Below are 27,880 nucleotides of genomic sequence, written 5' to 3' on the forward strand. Positions count from 1 at the left end.
AGCATGTGTGATAGGGAGCATGAAGGAGTCAAGTATCATTTATTAAAGCTGTCAAGTCATAGCACAGAATGCTTTTTAACTCTCTCCCAGAGAAAGTTTGCAAGGTGGCATGGCCTGATTCAGACTATAAAATCAGACTTAAAGGTCCATATTCTAGCAGTTATTGCCCTTACTGTCTGTGGCCTAGGCTATGATCACAAGTGAGTTATAGTCACTCTTTTAGAGTCTTGTGAGACTGTAACCTGGGTATCAGTCAGGGCTCATATCCCATCTGAAATTTGATTTGGAATTGATATGATTTCATGCTCATGTGGTTGTTGGCAAAATTCATATCCTTGAGCCTATGGGACTCAGTTTCTTGTTGGCTGTCAGCTGAAGGCTACTTTTGGTTCTTTGCCTTCTTAATATGTGAGTGAAAGAGCTAGGATTTAATAAGGTAAATCTAGAACTACTTTTCTCTTTGATAGAGACTCTTGCATTATACACCACCATAAAGACTGGTCTTAGAGGAGTTAGAAGGATGACCTGGGGTTTAAGAGCATTTGCTGCTCTTTCAGAGGATCTGAGTTTTGTTCCTAGCACCTACACAGCTGTTCACAACTGTCCATAACTCTAGTTCCAGGAGACCTAGAGCTTCTTTTGGTCTCCATGAGCACCAGGCACACACAGAGTTACATGCATGCAGGCAAAAGCCTCATACCCATAAAACAAACATAAATAAATCTTAAATAAAAGACTAGCATTAGAGAAAATGCTCCACTCTCTAGGAAAAGTTTGCTTATTCTTTATGGAGGCTGCACCTCTGGATAAGGATGGTGTGAGCCTATGAAGGGAAAGTGGGCATTGTTCCCAGAGAGAGGAGAGGCTACCAAGATGGCAGAAGAATGCTGTAGATTCCAAGGAACCCATGAAAATCCAGAGTTCAGGATGACACTGACCTATTGAAAGCTGGCAAAGTCCACAGCACACTGTCTAGCCTGTGTCTCCACATTTATCCTGGCTGAGTCTCTCCTTTCTTTGCTTTGGCAGGGACTTCACTTCAGGCATGCTTTGTCTCTTACATCGATCACAAGTTACACAATACAGAGACTGTAATCTATGGATTTGCAACCTGTTTGTTTCCTATATTTGAATAACAATTATTTGGAAGTAGAAAGGAAGTATGGCTGTGGAGGCTGTCACAAGTTGAGGATGTTGGTCATGTCCATTGTGCCTTGGTAGATTTGGACGTTTCCACACTGAAGATTTTGCATGTTGTGGTCTGAGCAAGAAAGCCAGCAATGAAGCTCAGCTCTGCCATTAGGATTATTATGTGACCCCGGCACGCTGCCAATCCTCTCTGAGCTTAAACTTTCTAATATGTAAAAAACAAATACCCCAAACTCTATTAATATTCAGCTGGTAGACGGCAGAGTTGCTTTCATTCTTCAACTAATTTTCCAACACTTTTGAAAAAATAGGATGGTATTCTCCTCAATCACAAATGCACCTTAGCCTGACATTTTAGAGAGGGGTTGGCACATATTTGCAGACTACATAGTAAATCTTTCAGGCTTTGTTGGCCCTGTAATCTCTGTTTTGGCTACTCAGTTCAGCCACAGATAATAAGTAAGAATGTGAGTATGTGTACATGATTACGTCTCACTAAAACTTTTCTGATGTGTATTTGTGTGCCCGTGTCTCTTAGTACAAGTGTTGTCTGTGTGTGCACAAAGGTGTGTTTAAGGCCAAGACACAGCCATCACTTGTGAAAGGTGGTGTGGTGTGTTCATTTGAACTACTATGAAGATAACAATTGGGAGAAACTAAATGCTTGTGGTGGAAGGGAAGGAGACAGGGAGGCAATGCCCTAACTTTATAGGGGAGATATCTCTGTAAGACACCAACTCCACATGAAGATTGGGAGGCCATTGCTCATTTCCCTGCTGAATCTAGAAGCATAGAGCAGGCTGGGAGGATTCTAATCCCAAGAGCATTTTTCAGCATCTTCATAGGCTTGCCCTTTGCAGTAGAGGGAGGTGTGGGTAGCTCCTGCCTGAGCAATGCATTGGTAGCCTCTGCCTGAGCAGTGCGTAGTTTTACTGTGAAAGACATCAAGTTGAACTGGGCTGGAACCTGTTGTGCAGACCCATATCTGATGTTCTCAGGAGTTCAGAATCAGAGGTCTGTGGTTGTTTTATTATTTTATTTTATCTGTCTCATTTTCACTCTTTAATTTTGAGTCCTAATGTGGCAAGTGGGAGTCTAGAAGGGCAGGGGAGAGTGGACTCAGATATTGAGATAGAAAAGCCCATGCTGAGGTTTCCATAGGTGCTGCCTTGCCAAAGGCATCTTGGGAAAGCGAGCCAGAATTCAGAGGTAAGAAACTTGGATTTTCCCTTCAGAAACAAGACAATAGACTTGTCTGTTCCATTACATAAGAGGAGCGTTGGAGTTTAGGAAATTACAAAGAATTGAGGGGCTAGCAAGATGGCTTGGTGGACAAAGGTGCTTGGGGTGCAGGTATGCTAGTCTGAATTCTATTCCTGGAATCTGTATAGGTAGAAGGAGAGAACCGACATCATGAAGTTGTCCTCTGACCTCTACACATGCTGCACAGTGAACATGAACCTGTACTCACAGACACACATAACACATAATAATAATTAAAAATAATAAATGAGATGTGATAAAATTGATGAGTCAACAGATCAGTAAAACAATAATCCACATAAAGCTTATAGTTACTATAAATCTGGATTGTGCTTTGCACTCTGTTTCACTAATTTGTTAATTTCATTTCATGAATTAAAATTTTTACTGTGAAAATCATACAGGAAAATGGTGATCTTAGCCCAGTGTGCCCACATCTGTTTAGGAAGCTTTATTTTGGTAGTGGTGGGAAGGGCTGTTGGTTACCTGCTTCACTGAAGCTGCTAGCCAGTTGGAAAGTGAGATAATGAAGACTTTCAATGTTTGAATCTGTGTGCTGAACAGTTTCACCAAACGGCGATCTGTTGAGGGAAGGGGAGGGCTTCCCCCCTTGAAAAATTGCAGTGACAGGCATGTCATTTTTTTTCTTTTTATTTCCCTAACACAGAATGAAGAAGATGAGCAACATTTATGAGTCAGCTGCCAACACGCTGGGAATCTTTAACAGCCCCTGCCTGACAAAAGTCGAGCTGCGTGTGGCATGCAAAGGCATTTCTGACAGAGATGCTCTGTCCAAGCCGGACCCCTGCGTCATCCTCAAGATGCAGTCCCATGGGCAGTGGTTTGAGGTAGGCTTGCCCACAGAGACAGACAGAAGCCTGGCTGGATTATCTGTTCAATTTAAAAACAAAACAAAACAAAAACATGTCCTATCTTGAGATGGTTTATTCCAAAAAGAGAAAGTTCCAGAAAATTTTAAATAGAGTCATGTTTCTGTTTATCTCACAATGTTTTAATATGGCTGTTTTGCAACTGTGATATTTTGACAATTTGTGAGCCTGAGAATTTCAAGATGTTTATGATAATTACTGAGAGATAACCATAACACACTCTGTCCTATACCCAATTATCAACAATGTGTTAACAGGTCAGAAACATGCCTGCACCCAGGACACAGGCTGGGCTGGGCAATAAGATGGATGTCGCAAAAAACTGGCTCCACAGAGACAAGGCAGAATCCATTAGTTATTATGTAACCATGAATATTAGTAACCATGCTCCTAGGATAGGAGGGAGGCTCCTTGTTCTGGGGGAGCACATTTGGGAAGTTGAGAGAGAAGTGACTACTCAGACAGAGTCAGTACAGGGTATAAATTTTCCTAGATTGAGGGAGGAGTCAAGTATCACTGACATGAGCAAACCAGTCCTATAAATCTCTGGACCCCGGCCCACAGTCTGAGGGCAAGCTCTGGACCTGGGAGCTGGGCTGGGGTCCAGGGATATTTGTCATAATGAGCTAAGTAAGACTAGAGGCCAGTCCTCTGGAAAAGCTGTGAACAGAATGGCAGGAGAGGAGCTGACTGACCTGGGTTGGTTGCATCACAGGTCTGTGAGGGATGGCACAAATTTTAAGGGGTGCTGTGGATCTTAGAACCAGGTATCTTAGAGTGGCAGAATCCAGCCTCAAGACCCAGAGGAATCATTCCAAGTCCATGACATTGGGGTGCTATGTTGGATATACAACCTTAATCTGAGTTGGTTCGAGACTAGAGAAAGAGAAGCCTGTGTGTGTGTGTGTGTGTGTGTGTGTGTGTGTGTGTGTGTGTGTGTGTGTAAATCCTACGAGGATTTGGCAGTGAAGAAATTCACTGTGGTGGTGGATATGGGAGGAAGAAGGAAGGAACTGTAGGCTATCATGTTTGTTAAGTGGTACTGGAAGGAAGTGAGCCATGAAGACCTCCGGAGTCCAATGGCTCACTGGGTAACGGTGTCAATGGAATGGTATTGCTATAGATGAGTCTTCAAGAGTGGCGATTTCCCATTTGTCAAGAGATGACTTGGTATTTTGTTTCATTTATCTGGGGAAGGATTTGATCTTTTTGTTTGTTTGTTTGGCCATTAGACTTTTAGCCTATCAGGGACCCAAGGAAGAACAGCTGTAGGGAAAGAGGTGGGATTCTCCGCATCTCCTGGACTGGCTTGGCTAGAAGGTATGCTGATAAATGTTCATGTAGACCCGATGTTACTTGGGGAAGAGCAGAGATGACTGCCATACAGGGGTGCATCATATGCTATTTGTGGTTTTGAGTGAAACTTAAAAATAATGTGACTTGCATTTTATCAGTGACTTATCAAAGGCTATAAGTGACATGATATAGTAATTCCATGTTCTATAAACAAATAAGGTGGACTGAAAGAATATGGCTTTATTCAATATTGTTCTGCTTGTATATGCAAAAGACAATATTTAAACCCAGGCAACTCCACAACCTAAGTTCCCATTGCTACTTTAAATTTACTGAAGGAGCTGCTGTAGTCTTTGGTAATTTATTTAGAAATACTGCAGGTTGAGGTATACAGATATTTTTGCTAGTATTGCTTATTTATAAATCAAAATATTGCATCTAAACACCTATTTTAAATAAGCATTTTTGTCACTATTTTATTTTTTCAGTTAATGATCAAAATAGGGGTGTAATTATGGCATTTTCATATATATGCACCTTAGTCAGTGTTCTATTGCTGTCAAGCGATGCCATGACTCATAATGGAAACCATTTAAGTGAGGGCTTGCTTGCATTTGGAGGTTTAGCCTATTATCATCATAGCAGGAAACATGTCGACATGCAGGGAGACATGGTGCTAGACAGATAGCTGAGAGTTCTACACCCTCATTGGCAGGCAGCAGGAAAAGAGAGATACTGGGTCTGGCTTGAGCATTTGAAACCCCAAAGTCCACCCCCAGTGACACATTTTCTCTAACAAGGTCACACCTCCTAATCACCATCAAGTAGCACTGCTCCCTAATGACCAAGCATTCAAATATATGAGCCTATGGGTTCTGTTCATATTCAAACCAGCACAATATATATCACTATAGGATGCCCTTATTAGTGTCCCACAGATCCTCTTCAGTCCCTCTTCTTCAATTCTTATGGTTCCTTTCCTCCCCCCAAATAGCTCTGAGTGTGTGTGTGTGTGTGTGTGTGTGTGTGTGTGTGTGTGTTCAGGTGTAAATTTTGCCTGTGAGCAAAAACATGCTGTATGAGTCAGGATTCTCTAGAGGAACACAAACCAACAGAATAAATATGTATTAAAAAGAGATTTTTAGATTGGCTTACATGATATGTGTGATCTGATTCATTCAACAATGGCTGTCTTCACATTGGAGAAAGGCTGAGAACCCAATAGCTGTTTGGCAGTCCCCATCTGGCACTGAAAGCCTGATCTTGGAGAGTCATTGGCCTTTAGCCCTTACTGGAAAGCCGAAGAATCTGGGTTCCAGTGTCAGTGGAAGATGACAGCCACAGCAATAAAACAAAGATACACACAGTACCCTTGGGAGCAAGGTCAGCAGCTGAGTAAAAGCCCCCTTGCCCCTTGGATCTCTTGGGCTTCTTTGAAATGATGCTGTAGATCCTGCAGGAGGGACTTTCTCCCTCAGTTAATCCTTGCAGGAATATCTGCTCAGTACAGTGTCTCTTAGCCAATCCTAAATCAACCCATTTACAATCTCTTAGGTTCATCCCTGCAGTCTTCTCTCCTCTCTTCTCTGTTTATGAATAGGTAGGAGTGTCTCCAGAAGACATGATAGGAAGGGATATCGTAAGATTGGAGAGGCAACATATTTACTCATGTAAGCCTATGATAGCAACCACTTCTTTGACAGGGAGTTTTGATAGCTATTCATGAGCAGATGGGATGCAGGTGAGGGGAAGCATGCATGGAGAAATGATGACAGGCAGATTGGAATCTTAAATTAAGTCTTACATTATCAATGCAAAATCTTCCTTCACTGGGGTTTTATGAATCATGGCATATTTTCTCCCAAAGCAAGATCTTATAGACCTTGATGGTGAGCCTTTAAAACGTCTCTACTACATAAAATTAAATGGAATGAGTACAGTAGGGGAAAGTCACTTTTTGAAAATGAGCAGAGAATAAATTGTTTTCTAAAGCACCTTTTATGCTATCTAAGTATTGTCAACTATTGTGCATATTGCTTTTCTTTCTTTTTTCTCTTCAGACACACATATTTTTAAAACTTTTTTAAAATTTTCATTTTAAATATTTGTTTACTTAGTATGTGTTGAGGATGAAGCATATGTGTTCCATAGCACATGTGTGAGAGTCAGAGGACAATTTGCTGAAGTTCATTCTCACCTTGTACTCTGTGGATTCTTATTATAGAAATCAAGTTGTCCAGCTTGGTGACAGGTGCCTTTACTCTCTGGGCCATCTCACAGGCTCTATTTTGACATGATTCTTAGGCATGTAAAATGTTCTTTTCTGATGTTATTGCCTAGAAGTATATGCCTTTTCCACATCACTACAATTTTGATAAATGTAATTTTCAAATTGCATAATATCCTATCAAATCGATTTACTTAAACTGCCGTCCTATTTTCTAACTTTGAAAATGCCTTTTAAAAAGCTTTCCTTTAAGTAATGCCAGGCTGAACATCTTTGTGCACAAAATTTTTCACTTATTTTTGGATGGGTTCCTAGAAGAGATGCTGTCAAATTAGAACTGGTGGGATGGAGGATAGGATGGTTTATTTTGTTTTAGTTTTTGAGAACTTCACACATGGGCACTGCATTTATATCATTCCTACCCCTCCTGTGTCTTCCCCCTCCCTCCCCAAGTCATAGTCTCCTCTTTACTATTGTTGCATATACATATATGTATGTGTGTGTGCACGCGTGTGTGCGCGTGCATGTGTGCGTGTGTGTGTGTGTGTGTGTGTGTGTGTGTGTGTGTGTGTGTGTAAAACCTACCGAGTCCATATACATGTGTCCAGAGCTAGTCACTTGGGATCAGACAACCTGTGACCAAGCCTGTCCCTGGCAGAAACTGATTCATCCTTTCTCAGCAGCCATTGACCACTTGTATCTCTTCATCTAGGGGTAGGAGCTTGTGGAATTTTCCCTCTCTATGTTAACATGTCAATTGGTGTTGTTATTATGCTGGTCTAGTTCAGACAACCATACTGTTGAGATTTTATGAGTACATTTTACCTGTCATGCCTAGGGGACACTATCCAGCAGGAGGCATCTTGTTCCCCTGGCTCTTACATTCTTTCTATGCCCTCTTCCATTATTTCCCTTGAGGCACAGGTGCATGGGTCATGTTGTAGAAGTATCAGTTAGCGTTGGCACTCTCCAGTCATTTATTCTCTGCATTTTTACCAGTTGTGGATTTCTGTAACAGTCTCCATTTGTTGCAAAAAAGAGGCTTCTTTGATGAGGGACGAGAGCTACACTTATCTGTACCTATAAGGAAAAATAAAATATAGTCACAAATCACATTAATTTAAGGAAGTGGCAGTAGGAGGTGCTTCTCTAGGGTCTATGACCTCTCTGACCACAGATAGTTGTCTGGGTTTATAGTACCAGGCATGAGTTCCCTCCCATTGAGATGACTAGGAAAACAGATCCTATGTCAAGCAGCTGTCAGAAAGAATTAATTTTGAATGGCTATTGTGAAAGAGCTGAAACTAAGTAAAGGATGAAAAGTAACTCTAAGATGAGAACCAGAAAAACTGGTGCTTTGCTTAGGGCTGAAAAAGTGGTATTTTAGGACAAACTTGTAAAGTTGGCTGAGATCCAGTTGTCAAATACTCAGAAAATGTTTGGGCTAGTGTGTATTCATTGCATCAACAAAACAGAGACCCAGTTAATAAAAAGTGTGCCAGCCTACCACTGGACAAGAGGGATGAAAGGAAGAGTTAAATATTAAAGACCCAGCAGGTACATCGCCTAGGAGAAGCTGAATCCATGGAGGTGGGGTTGGGGGAAGGGCCTACCTGCTGGAAGCCAGAGAGACAGTGGTGAAGCATGTAGAGCTGGAGAAGCTATAGCTGGTCATTTCCCTTTTTGTTGCCTTCCCATCTCCCACCAATGCCTTCTATTGGACAAACTTTGTCAGAAGTCTGCAGCAAAGTTTGCAAGAAGAGAACATAAAAAGTATTTTAGACCAAAGAGGCAAGTAGACGACACATAGACCTTCCTACCACCCACATGGAGAATCATATACAGTTACCAAGTGGTGAGCATTTATTTAGTGACACCACCTACTTTCTGATGCAAGTTCCAAAAGTGACTTTTATATCCTCACATCTATGCTAGAAGAGAGGAGTGACACATTTAGTGAAGGCCAGCCAGCCTGAGCTGTACTTAGTTGGGAGATATATTGAATTGTAGACTTTTGTGTAGCCGTGTCCTAGAGAGGACCTTGGTTGCTAGAGAGATTCCTATGTACAGAACCACAGAACTGGAGGAAGGGCTTCTATCCAAAGTTTAATACTGCTTAAGTTTCTCAGTATCTTCATCATGGGAAATCTGAGATGCTAGATAGTGAAGAGATTGTTGAGGAGCTTTGGGGCAAAGACCCAGAAAAACAAAGTAGGCTTACCTTTCAGGGAGAGCATTAGAGTTTGGCAGAAGAGGGGCTTTCTCATGAGTATTGAACCTTTTGACATTTCAACATGATGCTGTGGTCTACAAACATGTGAGGCTGCATCCGTCGCTATCTGGGAACACATTTGACCTGTAGGCTACAGGTTGGACTTGCCCGATGGCATGTCTGGCAGAATTCTCTGCAAAGATTGACATGTTGTAGAGCTGCTCTGGCCAGTGAGCGACAACTGAGCACATAGACTGTGGGTAGCATAACTAAGAGTTAACTTTGGAATTACTTAATTTTAACAAATGTTTAAATTCATTGTAACTGTGACATTGAGATTATGAGCATTCCTGGTGGGGAGGAGAGTGTTCTGAAGTGGGGGCATGAGCGATGAAATTAAAATTTGACGTTTGTTGTTTACTGCTTCTGATTACTGCGGAGTTTTTCCTTAATTTATATATATGAGTGTTTGTCAGCATGTATTATCCATGAACCACATATATATGTGGTGGCCAAAGAGGCCAAAAGAGGGAATAGGATCCCTTCTAGACCTGGAGTTATGGGTAGTTGTGAGCTGCCATGTGGGTACTGGAGGTCAAACATGGATACTCTGGAAGAGCAGCCAGAGCTCTTAACCACAGAGCCATCTCTCCAGACCCCACTTTATTTTAAAATGGAATTCCAACAGAGAAAGGATCCCACGATAGTGTGTTAACAACTCAGGTTATTGCTATAGCAGATCTAACTACTTGCAATAAGTCTTTTATAGTGCCCATGTACTTTACTGACATGACTTTGCTGAAAGAATAGAAAACTTGCAACTTGGATGTACTTTCCAAACAGCAAGTTTCAGACCACATTTCACTCCTTTCATTTTGGTTCATACCCATTTATTAGAATCTCTCATGTACTCTCTAGCCACAAGATGAAAGTATATGGTTAATGAGAATGTAGGGTTTCTCAGCTTCTGATGAGGTGTGAGAATAATTCCTTCTTGTCTCTTGTGAATGCTGATGCATTCATTTATTTCTGGAACTATACATTTGAACCAGGTGTGATAAAGAAAAGCTTCCCAGAGAACTGAGATGTAGACACTCATGACCCAAAAGCTTTGCCTCTGTTCACTGGAACATCAGCTCCCTCTTAGGCAGTGTTGGATGTTTTCCATGGAGCAGGGCCAAGCTGATGATTGTGTGGCTCTGGGCCCAGATCCTATGAATGGCAAGAACTTGTCATCAGGGGGAAACCCAAATTTCATTGCAGACTTTGAAGATGTTGCTTCAATCAGTGCTAATCCCACTTTTATACTTAATTTTAAGATATGATTATTGGGCTCAGAGGATATGCAACTTAGGACTAATTACTCTTGGATCAGTTCCATATGAAAATATGTTTTAGTGAATACTGGGCTTTGACATTAGCCAGGAGTAACAGTTAGTAATAATTAACATTGTTATATTTAATACATCATCAATGAACTCTGATATAAGGTTATTATTAGTGATGATATTACATGCATATAGCCCTTTATATTCACAATCTCTGCTTACATTATTTAATTTGCTTCTCATAAAAGCCCTGTGAAAAGGCATCATAGATATTAAAATTAAGCACAATGTGTACTGAGCACAATGAGGAAAGCATGATGAAAGTCCCTAAATGTATAATTGTCCAGAAGCACTCACTGTCTTTGATACAGAAGACAGGAGGCTCAGACAAACTTTGAGAAAGAGCTTAAAAAATTGTTGATTTAGATTTTTCTTATTCCTGCATGTGTAGTGGGCACAGCTGGGTGATAATAAAAATTGATCAGTATTCTACTGCTCTTTCAGATGAAGCAGGGATGCAGACAGATCTATACACTGACCTCTGACACAGCCTGGGGTGTTCTTCCTCAGAGATGTCTAGTGAAGCAAGCCCTGGCTCTTTGGCTTCACCACAGAAAAGAATTTCAGGATGCGCCATTGTTACACACAGTTGGGTGTTTATTAAAAGGTATACACACAAGGTTTAAGAGAAAAGAATGCTGAGAGAGAAGTAAGACACACCCAAGTGAATGAGTGTGAGCTTCTCAAAGAAGAGTGATGCTTCATTGTCTTTATAGTAGCCATGTATACCATTTCAGTGGCTTTTGAATTTATTACCATCAAAGGTTAGTCAAGAAATCTAAATGAGAGCACAGGCAGGTTTTGATGGGTCCTTAAAGGACTACAGTGGAAAAGGTCAAACTCTAGGGCACAGAGATGCAGGAAGGTAGGATGTCATCATTGTAAGCAATGCTAATAGTCTTATTTGTGAGAATCCCAGAGACTGTCTGTGAGAGGGATAAGTTCATATACATTAATCCCTAAGCCTAGTTTAAAGATATTTTAATATAAAATATCTATATATGAGGGGAATACTGTCTGTCTTGGCAGCTTTCACAGACTGTGTTAGTTGTGCTGGAATTTCTGATTCTCAGATGGTGACAGGCCTCAATCAATCCCCTGGGGAAGGGCTCATCCCCCTTCCCACATCCATGTCATGTTTCCTGTCTTTCTATCCTTCTTTAGCTCCACCATTTCCCATTTTCTTTCTTCCTTCCTTCCTCCAACCTATCCAGATGCAGCTTTTGGTCTCCATATGTTGTAGCTTCCCCATTAGCAACACAGAGGGGCATATGAGTTCATGTGTGTGCAGGAGATGTGGGTGATGAACACTTTCAGCAATCTCTTCTAGGATAGTGTGCGGAAAAATGAACTCTGTGGAACATGGCTCTTTCATGCTTAGAATGATTATGAGCCATGACCATTTTGTGAACAGAGCTATCGTAACAGATCCCAAAAGAGTAGTTTTGAGACATAATTGTTTAAAATGAACTTTAATGAGACAATTTACATATAAAAAAACATCCTTTTGCAATGTTTTCCTGGATGAGTTTGGACAAACATGTGTACTCATGATAACATTATCCCAACTAACATATAGACTATTTCCTAAGATATATTTTAATATATACAATGTTAAATCATACTTAATTTTCATTCTCAACTTTATTTAAGGTCTAATTATTATATAAAACTGCATATAATCAATGTATATACTTTGATAAGTTTAGGCACACATGCTAATATCCCCGTAATCTAGCTAATAAATGCATCCATCACCTCCTTATGCTCCCATGTGGTGCTTAGGTTTTGTTTGTTGTTCACAATGGTGAAGACACTTAATGTGAGATTCATTTTCTTAACAATATTTTATAAACACTGTAACTAACTTCAGGCAGTATGTGCTAGTGTTCACCTCTAAAACTTAATTTACTTTATAGAGCTGCTACCTATGTAACTTAAACAAAAATTCACTATATCTTCACTGTGTCCCCTGGCAATAAGCATACTATTGTTCTTTTCTGTACCTTTGACTACATTAGACCCTCATGTAAGAGGAATCATACAGGGTTTGTTCTGTTACTGACTTACTTCACTTAGCCTGGTGCTGCCCAGGTCCATGTTGTCTAAGCTTCATATGGTAACAATGACTTCCCTTTTAAAGCTGAGTGTTGTTTTATTGTATATTTATGCTATACTTTATATTCATTTGTCTGTGAAAGGATAGATAGATGTTCCCATGCCATGCATCTTGAATAGGCTGGACTAAACACAGGAATGTAGATCCTTCTAGATCCTTGGGAAAGTTAGCCAAAAGTGTGTTTCCTGGATCATCTGGTAGTTCTGTTTTTAGGGTATACACTCCATATCCTTTCTTCAGTGACTGTTGCATTTTCTGTCCCTAACAGTAGCATACAAAGACTCCAAATTTCCTCACCTTTATCAGCACCTTGATGTCTTTAAAACAATAATGATAGTCACCCTTCCAGGTGTGATGTGATAGCTCACTCTCGGGTTGATTTGTATTCCCTTGTGATTATTGATATTGAATACCTTCTCACATGTCCATTGCCCATTTTTATGTCAGCTTCTAAGAACTTTAATTTCACGTACATTATTTATTTTTAAAATCAGGTTATTTGTTTTCTGTTGTTATTATTTTGTTTAGTCACTAAGTTAGTTTAGGAATCTCTAATATACCTTGGAAATCAGTTCTGTGCCAGGTAAGTGGCATCCAAATGTTTTCTCCCATTCTATCAGTTGCCTTTGCACTCTTCCAACTATTTTCTCTGTTGTATATAAACATTTTAGTTTGATACAATATCACTCATCTCATTTTGTTTTGGTTGTTTATGTGACTGGTGTCAAAGTCAAAACAAATCCTTGCCCAGGCAAATATCAAAAATGTTTCCTCCTAAATTTCTTCTAGAAACTTAGAGTTTGATGTCTATTCATTAGGAGTTGATTCTTTATTATATATTTTTATTAAGGAATTTTTTATTCATTTTACATGCTAATCACAGATCTGCAGATGTAATTCTAAATGGTCTTATTAAATAAGAAACACAGAACCAAATAAAGAGTTAAAAGCCCAGAGATCGAGCAGTAGCTAAGAGCTAACAGCACCTTGTCTTACCACTTGCTGCCACCCTTCCCCTGAGAGAGGGACCATCTTCCTGTGTCCTATATTTTTATTGCCTTTCTGTTCTGCCTTCTCATTGGCTGTAATCCCAACTACATGACTTCCTCGACACTGCCTGTCTATACAGACCTCCAGGTCTCTGTGATTGGTACTGAGATTAAAGGCATGTGTCACCATGCTGGCTGTGTCCTTGAACACACAGAGATTCTGCCTGCCATGTGATCAGATTAAGGGCATGTGCTACCACTACCAGACTTCTGCTTAATGGCTTGCTCTTAGCTCTGATTCCCAGGCAACTTTATTAACATACAAATAAAATCACATTTCAGCACAAATAAAACATCATCATACAGATCCCTCTCTTTTCCCTCCTCCCATCCTTCCACTCCTCCTCCCAAATCCCTCCTCCAACAAGGTATGGCCTCCCATGGGGAGTCAGCTGAGCTTGATACATTCAGTAGAGGCAGGTCTAAGACACCCCCCCATCAAGGCTGTGCAAGGTGTCCCACCATAGGTAATGGGCTCCAAAAAGCTAGCTCGTGTACCAGGGATGGACCCTGATCCTACTGCCAGGAGGCCCCTTAAGCAGATCAAGCTATACAACTGTCTCACTTATACAAAGGGCCTAGTCCTGTCCCATAGAGGCTCCACAGCTATTGGTCTAAAGTTCATGAGTTCCCACTAGTTTGGTTTGGTTGTCTCTGTATGTTTACCCATCATGATCTTGATGCCCCTTGCTCATAGAATCCCTCTTCTCTCTTCAACTGGACTCCTGGATCTTGGTCTGGTGTTTGGCTGTGGATCTCTGCATCCGCTTCCATCAATTCCTGGATGAAAGCTCTATGATGACAGAGTATGCACTGATCTGATTACTGGGGTAAGCCAGTTCAGGCACCCTCTCCACTATTTCTTGTTGTCTAAGCTGGGGTTAGATTCCTGGGGAGTTCCCTTACACCAGTTTCTCCCTATCGCCATGATATTTCCCTCTATCATGGTATCTCTTTCATTGCTCTCTCACTTCATCCCTGTTCCAGCTTGACCATCCCATTCCCTTATGTTCTCATCTCCCACTTCCTACCCTCCATTTTACCCCTCCCATCGCCAGTTAGAGATCTTGATGAGTAAAATGAGTTGATTTTTTTTTTTTTTTTTTGTGGTGTGAGATAAGGATCCCATTTCATTCTCCTGCTGTAGATGTCCAGTTTTCTCAACACCATTTGCTGACAGGGCTATTATTTCCCCACTGCATATGGTTGGCTCCCTATCAAAGATCAGCTCACTGACACAGATGCTTACATTTCCACCACATTTGAAGCCACTGTCTCTCAGATTGTGTGCCCATTAGGACATTGCAGATAAATGTCAGGAATCTAAATTATATTGCTAAAATATATTAAACTATTAAGCATAGTGGAGTTTTATATAAGACTTTGGTTTAAAGGGAAGAGATATGGTTCCATTTCTAACATAGCATTTGAGAACTCCAGAAAGAATACCAGAAAAAGAAACTTAAACTTGGAGCTGGTCTACCTCACAATTCAACTATTTATGGAATGGGCCACCAGACTTCAGCTTAATCTGAATTATCTTTCTGGACAATTCAGAGAATACTAGAAGCCTTGCTTAATCTGAGGGTAGTATGAAATGAAGCAGAAGTCCACCACAGATTCACTGTGTGGTCTTGGAAAGATCCCCATCATCCCTGAGCTTCTTATATGACATTTCTTTAAGTAGCTGTGAAGACTGGGCTGGCAAGATAATGAAGTGGCCAAAGATACAGAGTCTGGAATCAGATTGATTCCATTTTCCACACGAGCTTATACAAATTCACCAGTTTCCCTGAACCTGCATTTTTTTTAATCATCCACACAATGACAGAAACAGTAAGGTTACTGTGAGGAGGAAAGTTACAATGTTTGAGAATTGCTTAATAGTACTTGGTACACAGTGAGCACTTGATAAATATTGGATACTATTCTGTTTAATGGAGATAATTAATGAAGACTGATACCACATGAAAACTGATATCACAGATCAGTTTGAACTCCGTATGTATGAGTGTATGGGTGTGTGTGTGTGTGTGTGTGTGTGTGTGTGTGTGTGTGTGTGTGGTTTGTCTGTATCTATCTATCTATCTATCTATCTATCTATCTATCCAAATACTCATCTTGTAATGCTCACATCTAGATGTGTTTAGTACCAGAGGCAAGGTTTTAGTCTGCTGCCCAGCCCAAGAATTCTTGGTCCTATTGTCTCTATGAAGTAAGAGACCTTTCTGTAAGAAGATTGAACAGTTCTGTAAATTTTCACCACATGTCTGTATAACCAACTGATTGATGTGTTTCAGCTGCCTGGTGGGGAAATATCTGACTCTCCTTATCCCCTCCACTTTCTGCATTCTGAAGGAGATGAATAGGCATGGAGAGAGTTCATTCTGTTGCTCTGTGTTCTCTAATCGGCAAGCTTGGGATCTCAGAGAGGCCATGCTGATAACCTCCTTTCCCATTTCTGCTTCTTTGCCAACATGGGCCTCCACTGTCTGGCAGACTTACAAATGACAAGAAAATTTCTTGCCTTCTGGAAGCTCCAGATGTTCTTGGGGGTCAGTTTATAGGCTAATTAAATATTTTATCTTGACTGAAGCTTGGAAATCTTCAACTCCCTATCTTGGATCCTATTTTCAAATACTTGATTTTTTTTCTGAGAGCTCTCTCTCATCTCAGGACTTAGTCCCAAATCTTATTCTCTTGAGTACATAGGCAAGTTCTTTGTGAAAGATCACAGCTTAGAACTGGGTATCAAAGGAGGACCGGACACCCTTTCCCCCACTTCGCTCAGCATTAGCTTTTTCAAAACAATTTCTGAGCAAGGAGGCTGTAGTATAAGGAGTTACTTTAGCTTTTATCTCCTGAAGGTTTCCTCCACCAGTTTCCTCCAGTTCCTACCACTGTGTAGCAAGGACCCAGAATTGAAGCAGCCTGAATGGACTCTTTGCTTCTCCAGGGGGAAGTCATACAGGGCACAGCAGGGTGGTTCATGCCTGTTCCACAGTGTCTAGAACTGTAGCAGGAAGGACCTGAAGGGCTAGGCATAATTTGATGGCCAGTGCCTCAAATTATCTAAAGGTGCCTTCACCCACACCACAGTCTAGCACTAATAGGTAAAGCACTTCATGACAGTCGCAGGATAAGGATATGGACCCCCTCTTTCATGAGAAATGTGAACTTTTTCCATAGAATAAAGCCCTGGACTGTACCTGGTTGCACCGGTTAAATGAAGATTTCATCTTATTATCATACGATACACGATTGCTTTGAAGTGTGTGGGTATGAGGAATGTGGTCATACTTAAGATCTCAATTCCTGTTTAGAGAGCTCTCTTGGAATCTTGAATGAGGCAGTATAGAGTCTGTGAAAGGAAACACTTTCTACCCTGAATATTCAACTTAGGCAATGAATAGCTTTAGGGAGTATGAGAGGAAGGAAATATGGTCTCTCTCCTGCTTTTAAGAACATGTACATATATAGTACCACTACTGGGTATTAAAAAAAAATGAATAAAACCAGTTCCTGGGTAGCACTTTCACATTTATTTCGTTTTTTTTTTTTTTTTTTTTCCTCACCAGTCTGACCCATCAAGGCCAGTACTGTCATTTCAGTTACTCATCCATGGATAAGAAAACCGAGAACCTGAGATACTGTGATGATTTCTCTGAGAACGTGGAGTCAGGGTAGTGCAGCCTGCTCTCTCAGTCCTCTGACGTCAGATTCAGAACCCCAGTCACTCTAGGAGCCCTCTTCTGCTGGGGCTCCTGATGCCAAGTCCTGATTCCTTACTGGATCAGTAGATACATGGCTATGGAATCACAATCAAAGCAGAATACTGTGTTGGGAGTTCTTAAAATTACATTTTTACTACTCAAATAAGTATTCAATACAACAACTCAATGGCATGAAACAATTCATCCTTTGGGTGAGCCATAATTCAACTGCAAGTCCACTAACTATACATGGGTAAATAATTCTTCTTGTTTGTTTGTTTAATTTGGCAAACATTTATTGAGTTCCTGTCATGTCCCAGATACTTTTCTCAGGGCTAGGGATATATACAGCAGGGAACAACACAGTCTCAGATTTTTTTCTAGGGAAAATAGAAAATATGCAATGGATGTCTAATCTATTGTCAGAAAATGGTAAGTACTCTTCTGAAAAACTAAAGCACGGAAGTGGATGGAGAATGATATGAAACTGATTTTAACACTATAGTCAAGGAGGACTTCTCTAAAAAAATAATATTCATAAGAAGCCTGGTGGTCAAGGAGTCAGCCACTTAGATACTGGAAATGATATTCTGATGGAAGTAAGGACAGAGTCTCTGCCACAGGCTGTCTGACTATATAAAGGGTGAATCTGAGGTTGTTAGGTACACCATAGATCCAATATGCATCATTGTCTTTAGAGTCAACATTACTGTGCTATGTACTTAAAAGTTTAATAAGAGGCCAGACCTGAAGCCAATTGTTTTTCTCACCTTCTTCATCCTCATCCTCATCATTGCCAAATAATAAGGAGACAAGGTGATTAGAAGACAATGAGACAAGAAAAATGACAGGAAATTGTCTTGGAATTGGCAACTATCAGATCATAAAAAGCCTTGTAGACAATGGAAGAGATTTGGGGGAGTTTTATTCAGTATATAATAGGATTCCATGCGTTGGGTGATTTTTTTTCCTCTGGGAAGACATGAAAACATATCTTTTCACCTTAGACAGGGCACCTAGGTGACAGGCCAGAGAAAAGAATTCTGTCCAAGTCTTGTTTAATGAACTAGTGAGTTTATTGGATTGACTTATAGGAGATTAGGTGACTCACAGGCAGCTGCATTAATGAAAAGCCCATGCTAGGAAATGTGTCTTAGTTACTTTTGTATTGCTATGAAGAGACGCCATTATCAAGGCAAATTATAAAAGAAAATGTGTATTGTGCCTCACAATTCCAGAGAGTTATAGCCCATGATCATCACGGCAGAGAATATTGCAGCAGGCAGGCAGACATGGTGCTAGAGCAGTAGCTGAGAGTTTACGTCCTGCTCCATAAGCACGAGGCAGAAAGAGATACTGGGAATGGCATGGGCTTTTGAAATCCCAAAGCCCACCCCCAGTGACACGCCACTTTCAATAAGGCCGCACCTCCTGATTATCTCCAAACTGTTCTATAAAGTGATGACCAAGTATTCCAAAATGTGAGCGTATGGGAGCCATTCTCATTCAAACCGACAGGTGGCAACGAGCCAGGGCTCCATCCCTGTAGGCATCTACATGACTTGCAGAAAGCTTACTTGGTTGTATTGTCTCTTCTCCAGCACCTGTTATTGCTTGTACAACCTTGGGCAGGGGCCTTGTGAATTCTGTAAATTTCTTGTAATTTTGTAAGAATCATCTTGAGGATTGTGAGTTGTGTTTACTCCTGGGCCTCAGCCAAATACTTCAACTTGCAGGAAATAGTTCCACATCGGAACTGGAGGACTTGGAATGGAAAAGTGGCTTATACTTTAGGAAATAACACCCCTTGCTTCTGATAGAAAGTGCACAAAGACAAATGTTGATGTTGCCAAGGGCGCAAGTGGCCACTGGATTTGTCCTTCTGAGAGTTGAGGTAGTGTGGAGCAGGAAGTAACTGTGGAGAAGTTGAGAGTAGTTGAAAACGAGCTTCATTTAAAAAGTAACCCTTGTACTTTTTACTGAAGGATTGGATAAGAAAAGCTTAAGGGCTAATAGGGATTCTAGAGCTGTTAAGCTGGGTGATCGAAAAAGCATTGGGGGGAGGAGTTGGTTACTTCTATATTAGAGTTGCATAAAAACTCTGCAGTGAATATATTTCTTAATGTTGGAAAAAATAGAGCATACTGGTATAGTTCAACTCTGGTGGAGATGATCTGTGTTTGAGCTCTAGAGCTATTGTTTACTGTCTATGAGATATTGTATAAATAAGTTACCTGTGTTTCCTCATTCATAAATGGATATAGTAAAATGATCTATTTCATATAGTTACTAATTAACTAGTTATTAATATATTATTAGTACTTATGAGACTACATGATTCTTTATGAAAAGTCATGTCAAAGGATATACACTTTTTTTAAATTTTTGTTTTTCGAGACAGTATTTCTCTCTGTAGCTTTGCACCTTTTTCCTGGAACTCACTTGGTAGCCCAGGCTGGCCTCAAACTCACAGAGATCCGCCTGGCTCTGCCTCCTGAGTGCTGGGATTAAAGGCATGCGCCACCACCGCCTGGCCATTCTCATTTTTTTAAACTTAAAAATAATCCAAGCCTCTATCTGTGTGATTATAACAGTATATGCCTACCTGGAAAACTAGATGCAGGAGAATAATGAAAAAATATTTGAAGTATTTCCAGTGTAGCGGATTCTCTTGCCCCAGTCACAGTGTTTTTAGTAACTTTTAAATTGCTCTGATCATGCACCAACAAAAGCATTAACGTTAGGGAGGAATTGTTGGCTCCAGCCCATGGCTTCAGAAGGTGCAGTACACAACAACCATTGTACTCCATGTCTCTGACCCCATTGTGAAACAAAGCATCATGGTAGCAGGGGCTTGTGGTAGAGGAACTTTTCCATGGCAGACTGCCAGCAGATAAAGGGGGGAAGTGCAGGGAGGTGCCAGGTGAGATGGAGGCCCAAGGACAGACCCAGGGTGACCTACTTCCTCCATATAGGCCCTACTTTCTTTTACCATTTTCCTATACCAACATTATAAATCTGTCAAGGGATTCATCTATTGGGTAAGTCAGGACCCTCATGATTTGCATGTCTCTAAGCATCCTCCCAGACACACCCAGAGCTGTGTGCAATTGAGGTGTTGTTCAATTCAGTCAAGTTGACAATCAAGATTAACTATCACATTTGGTTTGACATGATTTGAGCTCACTTAAGTGATTCTAACCAATTTCTGTCCTTTTTCTAAAATTGATTTTATGTCAAGAAGTATACTAATTATTAATATAATATAAAATGACTGGTACTATAGTAAAATTCTTACATTATTAAAACACAGCTAATTCATACACTGGTAATATACAATGTGTATGGGCTGACATGAACAGTATGGGTTGGATATGTGTGTGTGTTAGAGCTCAGTGATGAATCCAAACATTTCTAGTTCGTCATCTTTAATTCTGAAGGATTGCTGTGCTTGATGCTGTGTGTTATTTCAAGAGAGGAAGAGAAATTGATTTAATAACCTGTCACATTATACAACACAAGAAGAACTTGAAAAGAAAAAGCACTCTGGTATTCTTAGTGGAAAGAAAAATATTGTGACAACTCTATGGAGAAATCCTTGTATAGAAACTGGTAGCAATTATGGGGCTGAGTGAGGATGTGGGGGAAAATATGTTGCTTCCATGGAATACATGAACATGGACCACTGTACTACAGAGCTCCACATGCAGGTGACTGTTTCTCTTTTGTGTAAGAAGAGCAAGGAAACAGAAAGCTCAGTTTTTCCTTAAAAACAATTTATTTCACTTTGTGTTGGCCAACTACTCCTGGATATGGATCTTACCATGGAATGCAGTTGCTACACCCAGTGACCCTCCATTGGAAAAACAAACAAACAACAAACAAACAAACAAACAAAATGTATTTTCCCTTTTCTAGCAGGTATTAATTGCAAATAGGTTCTTGGTTAGGGGTGGGCTTTTTTGTTGTTGTTTCATTTTGTTATTTTTTTATATTATTTGTACTTTGTTTTTTGCTTTTATTCGTATTATTTAATTGTTCTGGGGTTTGTTGGGGGATGAGAGAAAGAGCATGAAGTTGGGTAGGTAGGGAGGTGGAGAGGTTCTTGGAAGAGTTGAGGAAGGGAAAAGAATATGATCAAAACATATTGTATGAAACAGGTTTTAAATAACAATCAAATTTTTTTTCTATCATTACTTCTGGGAATTTCTATGATACTCCATTTTTAACTGAAGTGAGGCACAAACGTGACAAAAATTATAGTCACATCTTTTCTAGTTTTTTTTTCCCAAAGAATCTAATACTTTAGTATAAATTCTGGCTTTTGATACAATCCATTTTCTCCTTGATTGAATAAAGTTGTTAAAGAATTATCCATACCAAGGTTGGCGATTTAGCTCAGTAGTAGAGCATTTGCCTAGCAAGTACAAGGCCCTGAGTTCAGTCCTCAGTTCTGAAAAAAAAATAAAGAATTGTCCATAAGTTTCAGTGAACAACTATAAAATGTACACCCATTGTGGAATAAGTTGGATTTGTTGCTTATTGGTACAAAGAAGATACACCTTGTGGGGAACTGAAGGCTCCTTCATAAGAATGTCCAGAAGAGCTCACAGAATTATCAATAGGCATTGGGGAGAGGAATTATGAGGAGATGGCTTAATTCTAGATGGGACTGTTGTCAGGAAAATGGGACGATTCTGAGAGTGTTCCTTAATAAATATTCTCCAAGTAGGGGGAATAGATTATAGATGAAGGTACAAAACTAGATTTCACTCATCTTGTCCAGGAAAAGGAGGTATTTGGATATGTTTGTGGTTTGGACAATGTTTGTGTCTTTGCTGTAGGCATGGTTATGAAATTGTATTGCTTTTGTCTTGCCCCATCGTGGGCACAGAATGACCTTGTCTTCTGTTTGTGTTTTGTGAAAATCTTTGTTTGACAGGAGAACATAGATGCCCAGTTGTGGGTACCAGGCCAGCTCAAGGCTGTACAAGGCTGGGTAGACAAAGCTAAGTTAGCACTTTGATATCAATGGCAACTTTTCTCTTAACCACAATGAAGCCCAGATGTTATGCTGCTACACTTCTAACATAACTTAACCACAGACCAAATGTTGGCTAAGCATAAAAAGAGGGGAATAATCAATCATAAGTGTTGTGTCCAAAGTGACCTTTTATTCCCTGTTTTTTCTTTGTTATTCAAAGAATGGTTATGCTTAGAGTAATTATCATCTATATTTTCATCTTTTATTTAATACCAATTTTTCCCCTGTTCTTCCTCTACCTTCCTGATCATATAAAAGGAAGATTCTCAGAAATTCTCTGGAAGATATTCAAGACTCTTTTCATCTCTATTTGTAGCTCTTTAAACATAAATTTATACTGCATATGTAAAGAATACAGTCTGATTTTATATGTAGGTATGAGAAGGTAACTATAATGTGAGACATTGACACATTTACAATATAACAGTTATCCCCTGCATTTTTTTGGTTTTGGTGATAAGAGTGTTAAAATCTACATAGTTCACACAAATTCCAAATACAATATAATTTCCCCCACCTAAATTCCTTGTGCTGCACTTTAATTACAATTTTAGAATTATTTGTCCTATATATCTATTCACTTCGTTATATTCTTTGACTAAAAAAAAAAATAAGAGTATGTACTTTTGCAAGGGATCTGGAGAGGAAAGTATCTCACTTTTCCTTTGGGTGGGATAGATGGCTTCATTTCTGCCTTGGTTCTTAAGCCAGGTTCAATTATTTGTGTTTTTGGAAATGATTTCATTTTCAAAACTCTTGTTTTAAAGTATCAGCTGGTCACTGGATGGTTACTGAATGCCTCCCATATGCTATGTGTCCCTCTTTGTCACTTTGTGTGAGAATGAACAGTTATATCCCTCAGGAGACAGAGAGATGTCCAAATCCAAATGTTCTTTGCAGGCTTGGATGGGGGAGTGAGGGAAAGGTACAATCCACACTAGAGTGGGAAGATGAGGAAGACTTCATAGAGAAGATACGACCTGAACTTGATCTTACGTGGTGAGCCTGAAAGGAATAAAATATAGGAAATGACCCTGCTTTCAAAGGAAAACTTAAGCTTTGTGCAAAAATCTGACCCCAAGAGAGGGAGAATCCCAGTTGATAAGCCTTGGTAACTTGATGATGAATAGTTCTGACAAGACCTTATGCAGGGAGCAGCATCTTCTTGACTAGGGCCTTAACCCCCAGAAAAGATATCCTTTGCTATTTTTAAAGACTGAATGAGAAGAAGCAGCCTGGGCATCTGAGGGCCCCTGCTGCTCTCCAGTCATGGTCCCTTCAGCACAGATGGTTTTCAGAAGAGCTCAGCTTGGGAGAGGAAGGGGCTTCCCAGGAGGGATTGCTGCTTTTGAGGGCTAAGTCCTTTGAATAGAGAATTACCCTGATGTGGTTTCCAGCCTGTGTGAATTCACTCAGATGGAGTCCTTTCCTATGAATCTACCAGGGAGGCAGGGTGTGGGCATGTCTGATACAGCAGCTGACTTCTGCTCTACCGCCAGGTATGGGGAGAGAGTGAGAGAGCCAGCAAACATCTCAGTGAAATGCACTTGGGTTAGAATAGTTAAATGGTTCAGCCTGTCACACATGACCTCACTGATGTATCTCACATAACTCCTATTGCACTCTACACTCACTTTATGAATGGCTTTGAATCACATTTTGTCTTAGATAATCTCACATGAACGCATGCAAACACACATGCATGCCCATACCCACAAACATGAGCACACACACATTTTTTTAATGTGTGTTAGTTTTATACATCAGCCATGGGTTCCCCTGTCTTCCCTCCTCCCACCCCCATCCCCACCTTCTCCTCAGCCCCTCCCCTCCATTCCCATGTCCTCCAGGACCAAAACACCTCTAGGGATTCATTTAAACCTGGTGGATTCAGTACAGGCAGGTTCTGTCCCCTCCTTCCAGGCTGAGCATGTGTCCCTGTGTAAGCCCAAGGTTCCAAACAGCCAGCTCCTGCACTAAGGATAAGGTCTTGGTCCCACAGCCTGGATGCCTCCAAACAGATCAAGTTATTCAATTGTCTCACTTATCCAGAGAGCCTGATCTAGCTAGGGGGTCCACAGCCATTGGTTCATAATTCATGTGCTTTCTTTCGATTGGCTATTTGTCCCTGTGCTTTTTGCAATCTTAGATTCAACCATTCATGCTCTTGCAGTCCCGCCTCTTTCTCGACAATTGGACACCTGGAGCTCCACCTGGGGCCTGGCTGAGGATCTCTGCATCCACTTCCATCAGTTATTGGATGAGAGTTCCAAGAAAACTGTTAGCGTGTTTAGTCATCTGATCACCAGACTAGGTCAGATCAGGCTTTCTCTAGATCATTGCCAGCAGTCTACAGAGGATGTATCATTGTGGATTTCTGGGGACCTCTCCAGCACTCTGCCTACTCCTGTTCTCTCATGTGGTTTTCATTTATCATGGTCTGTTATTCCTTGTTCTCCCTTTCTGTTCTTGATCCAGCTGGGATCTCCTGCTCCCCTAAGCTTTCTTTCCCTCAATTCTTGCCCTTCATTACTCCCACTGTCCTCCAGGTTGTTCCTGTAGATCTCATCCATTTCTCTGTCATTGGGTGATCCCTGGGTCTTTCCTAGGGTCCTGTTTTCTAGGTAGCCTCCCTGGAGTTGTGTAGCAGTCTAGTCATCTTTGTTTTACATCTAATATCCTCCTATGAGTGAGTACATACCATGTTTGTCATTCTGAGTCTGGGTTACCTCACTCAGGATGATTTTTTCTAGATCCATCCATTTGCCTGCAAACTTCATGATGTCATTGTTTTTCTCTGCTGAGTAATACTCCATTGTGTATATGTACCATATTTTCATTATCCATTCTTCAGTTGAAGGGCATCTAGGTTGTTTCCAGGTTCTGGCTATTACAAACAATGCTGATATGAACACAGCTGAGAATTCTCTGTTTAGTTCTATAGCCCATTTCTTAATTGGACTGTTGGGCATTTTTGATGTCTAATTTCTTGAGTTCTTTATATATTCTGGATATCAGGCCTCTGTCAGATGTGGGGTTGGTGAAGACCTTTTCCCATTCTATAGGCTGTTGCTTTGTCTTGTTGACCGTGTCCTTTGCTCTACAAAAGCTTCTCAGTTTCAACAGGTCCCACTGATTGATTGTTTCTCTCAGTGTCTGTGCTACTGATGTTATATTTGGAAAGTGATCTCCAGTGCCAATGTGTTCAAGAGTACTTTCTACTTTCTCTTCTATCAGGTTCAGAGTAACTGGATTTATGTTGAGGTTTTTGATCCACTTGGACTTAAGTTTTGTGCATGGTGACAGACATGGATCTATTTGCAGCCTTCTACATGTTGACATCCAGTTATGCCAGCACCATTTGTTGAAGATGCTTTCTTTTTTCCATTGTACATTTTTGGCTCCTTTGTCAAAAATTATATGTTCATAGATGTGTGTGTGGGTTAATGTCAGGGTCTTCAATTCGATTCCATTGGTGCACATGTCAGTTTTTATGCCAGTACCAAGCTGTTTTTTTATTATGGTAGCTCTATAGTAGAGCTTGAGGTCAGAGATCGTGATGCCTCCAGAGGTTGTTATATTATACAGGATTCTTTTGGCTATCCTGGTTTTTTTGTTTTTCCATATAAAGTTGAGTATTATTCTTTCCAGATCTGTGAATAATTGTGTTGTTAATTTGATGGGGATTGCGTTGAATCTGTAGATTGCTTTTGGTAAGATCACCATTTTACTATGTTAATCCTGCCTATCCATGAGCATGGGAGATCTTTCCATTTTCTGACATGTTCTTCAATTTCTTTTTTTCAGGGACTTAAAGTTCTTGTCATATAGGTCCTTCACGTGCTTAGTTAGAGTAATCCCAAGGTATTTTATATCATTTGTGGCTATTGTAAAGGGTGATGTATCTCTGATTTCCTTCTCAGCCTGTTTATCTATTGTATATAGGAGGGCTACTGATTTTTTTGAGTTGATCTTGTATCCTGTTGCTGAAGGTTTTATTAGCTGTATCAGTTCCTTGGTTGAATTTTTGGGGTCACTCATGTATACTATCATGTCATCTGCAAATAGGGAAAGGTTGACTTCTTCCTTTCCAATTTGTATCCCCTTAATCTCCTTATGTTGTCTTATAGCTCTGGCTAGAACTTCAAGTACTATATTGAATAAGTATGGGGAGAGGGGACAGCCTTGCCTTGTTCCTGATTTTAGTGGTATTGCTTTGAGTTTCTCTCCATTTAATTTAATGTTGGCTGTTGGCTTGCTGTAGATTGCCTTTATTATGTTTAGGTATGTTCTCTGTATTCCTGATCACTCCAAGACCTTCATCATGAAGCGGTGCTGGATTTTGTGAAATGCCTTTTCTGCATCTAGTGAGATGATCTTGTGGTTTTTTTCTTTGAGTTTGTTTATATGGTGTATTACATTGATGGACTTTCATATGTTGAACCACCCTTGCATCCCTGGGATGAAGCCTACTTGATCATGGTGGCTAATTGTTTTGATGCGTTCTTGGAGTCTGTTTGCCAGTATTTTATTGAGTATTTTTGCATCAATGTTCATGAGGGAGATTGGTCTGTAGTTCTGTTTTTTTGTTGCATCTTTGTTTGGTTTAGGAATCAGGGTAATTGTAGCCTCATAGATGGAGTTTGGTAATATTCCTTCTGCTTCTATTGTGTGGGACAATTTAAAGAGTATTGGTATTAAGTCTTCTTTGAAGATCTGGTAGAATTCTGCACTGAAACCATCTGGTCCAGGGTTTTTTTTTTGGTTGGGAGACTTTTAATGACTGATTCTATTTCCTTAGGGGTTATTGGACTATTTAAATGATTTATCTGGTCTTGATTTAACTTAGGTACTTGGTACCTATCCAGAAAATTATCCATTTCTTTTAGATTTTCCAGTTTTGTGCAGTATAGCTTTTTGAAGTATGACCTGATGATTCTTTGGATTTCCTCATTGTCTGTTGTTATGTCCCCCTTTTCATTTCTGATTTTGTTAATTTGGATGTTCTCTCTCTGTCTTTCGGTTAGTCTGGATAAGGGCTTGTCTATCTTGTTGATCTTTTCAAAGAACCAACTCTTTGTTTCATTAATTCTTTGTATTGTTCTCTTTATTTCTATTTTATTGATGACAGCTCTCAATTTGATAATTTCCTGGCATCTGTTCCTCCTGGGAGACTTTGCTTCTTCCTGTTCAAGAGCTTTCAGCTGTGCTTTCAAGTCACTAGTGTGAGATTTCTCCAGCTTCTTTAAGTGGGCATTAAGTGCTATGAATTTCCCTTTTAGCACTGCTTTCATAGTGTCCCATAAGTTTGGATATATGGTGTATTCATTTTCATTGATCTCTAGGAAATCTTTAATTTCTTTATTTCTTCCTTAACCCATTGGTGATTCAGTTGAGCATTATTCAGTTTCCATGAGATTGTAGGATTTCTGTAGGTTTTTTTTTTGTTGTTGTTGTTGTTGAAATCTAACTTTAAATCATGGTGGTCTGATAGAACACAGGAGGTTATTCCAATTGTTTTGTATCTGTT

At 40.1% G+C, this 27,880-nt stretch overlaps 1 protein-coding gene across 3 annotated transcripts in view; it reads left to right on the plus strand.

Moving 5' to 3' along the window:
* Window positions 1-27,880, plus strand: part of Cpne4 (copine 4) — a 477,370-nt gene that overhangs the window by 121,333 nt on the left and 328,157 nt on the right. For all 3 annotated transcript variants that reach the window (XM_036193242.1, XM_036193244.1, XM_036193243.1), the window contains exon 2: window positions 3,080-3,260. In XM_036193242.1, coding sequence (XP_036049135.1) covers window positions 3,080-3,260 — 181 coding nt within the window. The remainder of the gene's footprint in view (window positions 1-3,079; window positions 3,261-27,880) is intronic.

Source organism: Onychomys torridus, chromosome 7 (assembly GCF_903995425.1).
Source record: "Onychomys torridus chromosome 7, mOncTor1.1, whole genome shotgun sequence".
In the NCBI taxonomy this organism is placed as follows: Eukaryota; Metazoa; Chordata; class Mammalia; order Rodentia; family Cricetidae; genus Onychomys; species Onychomys torridus.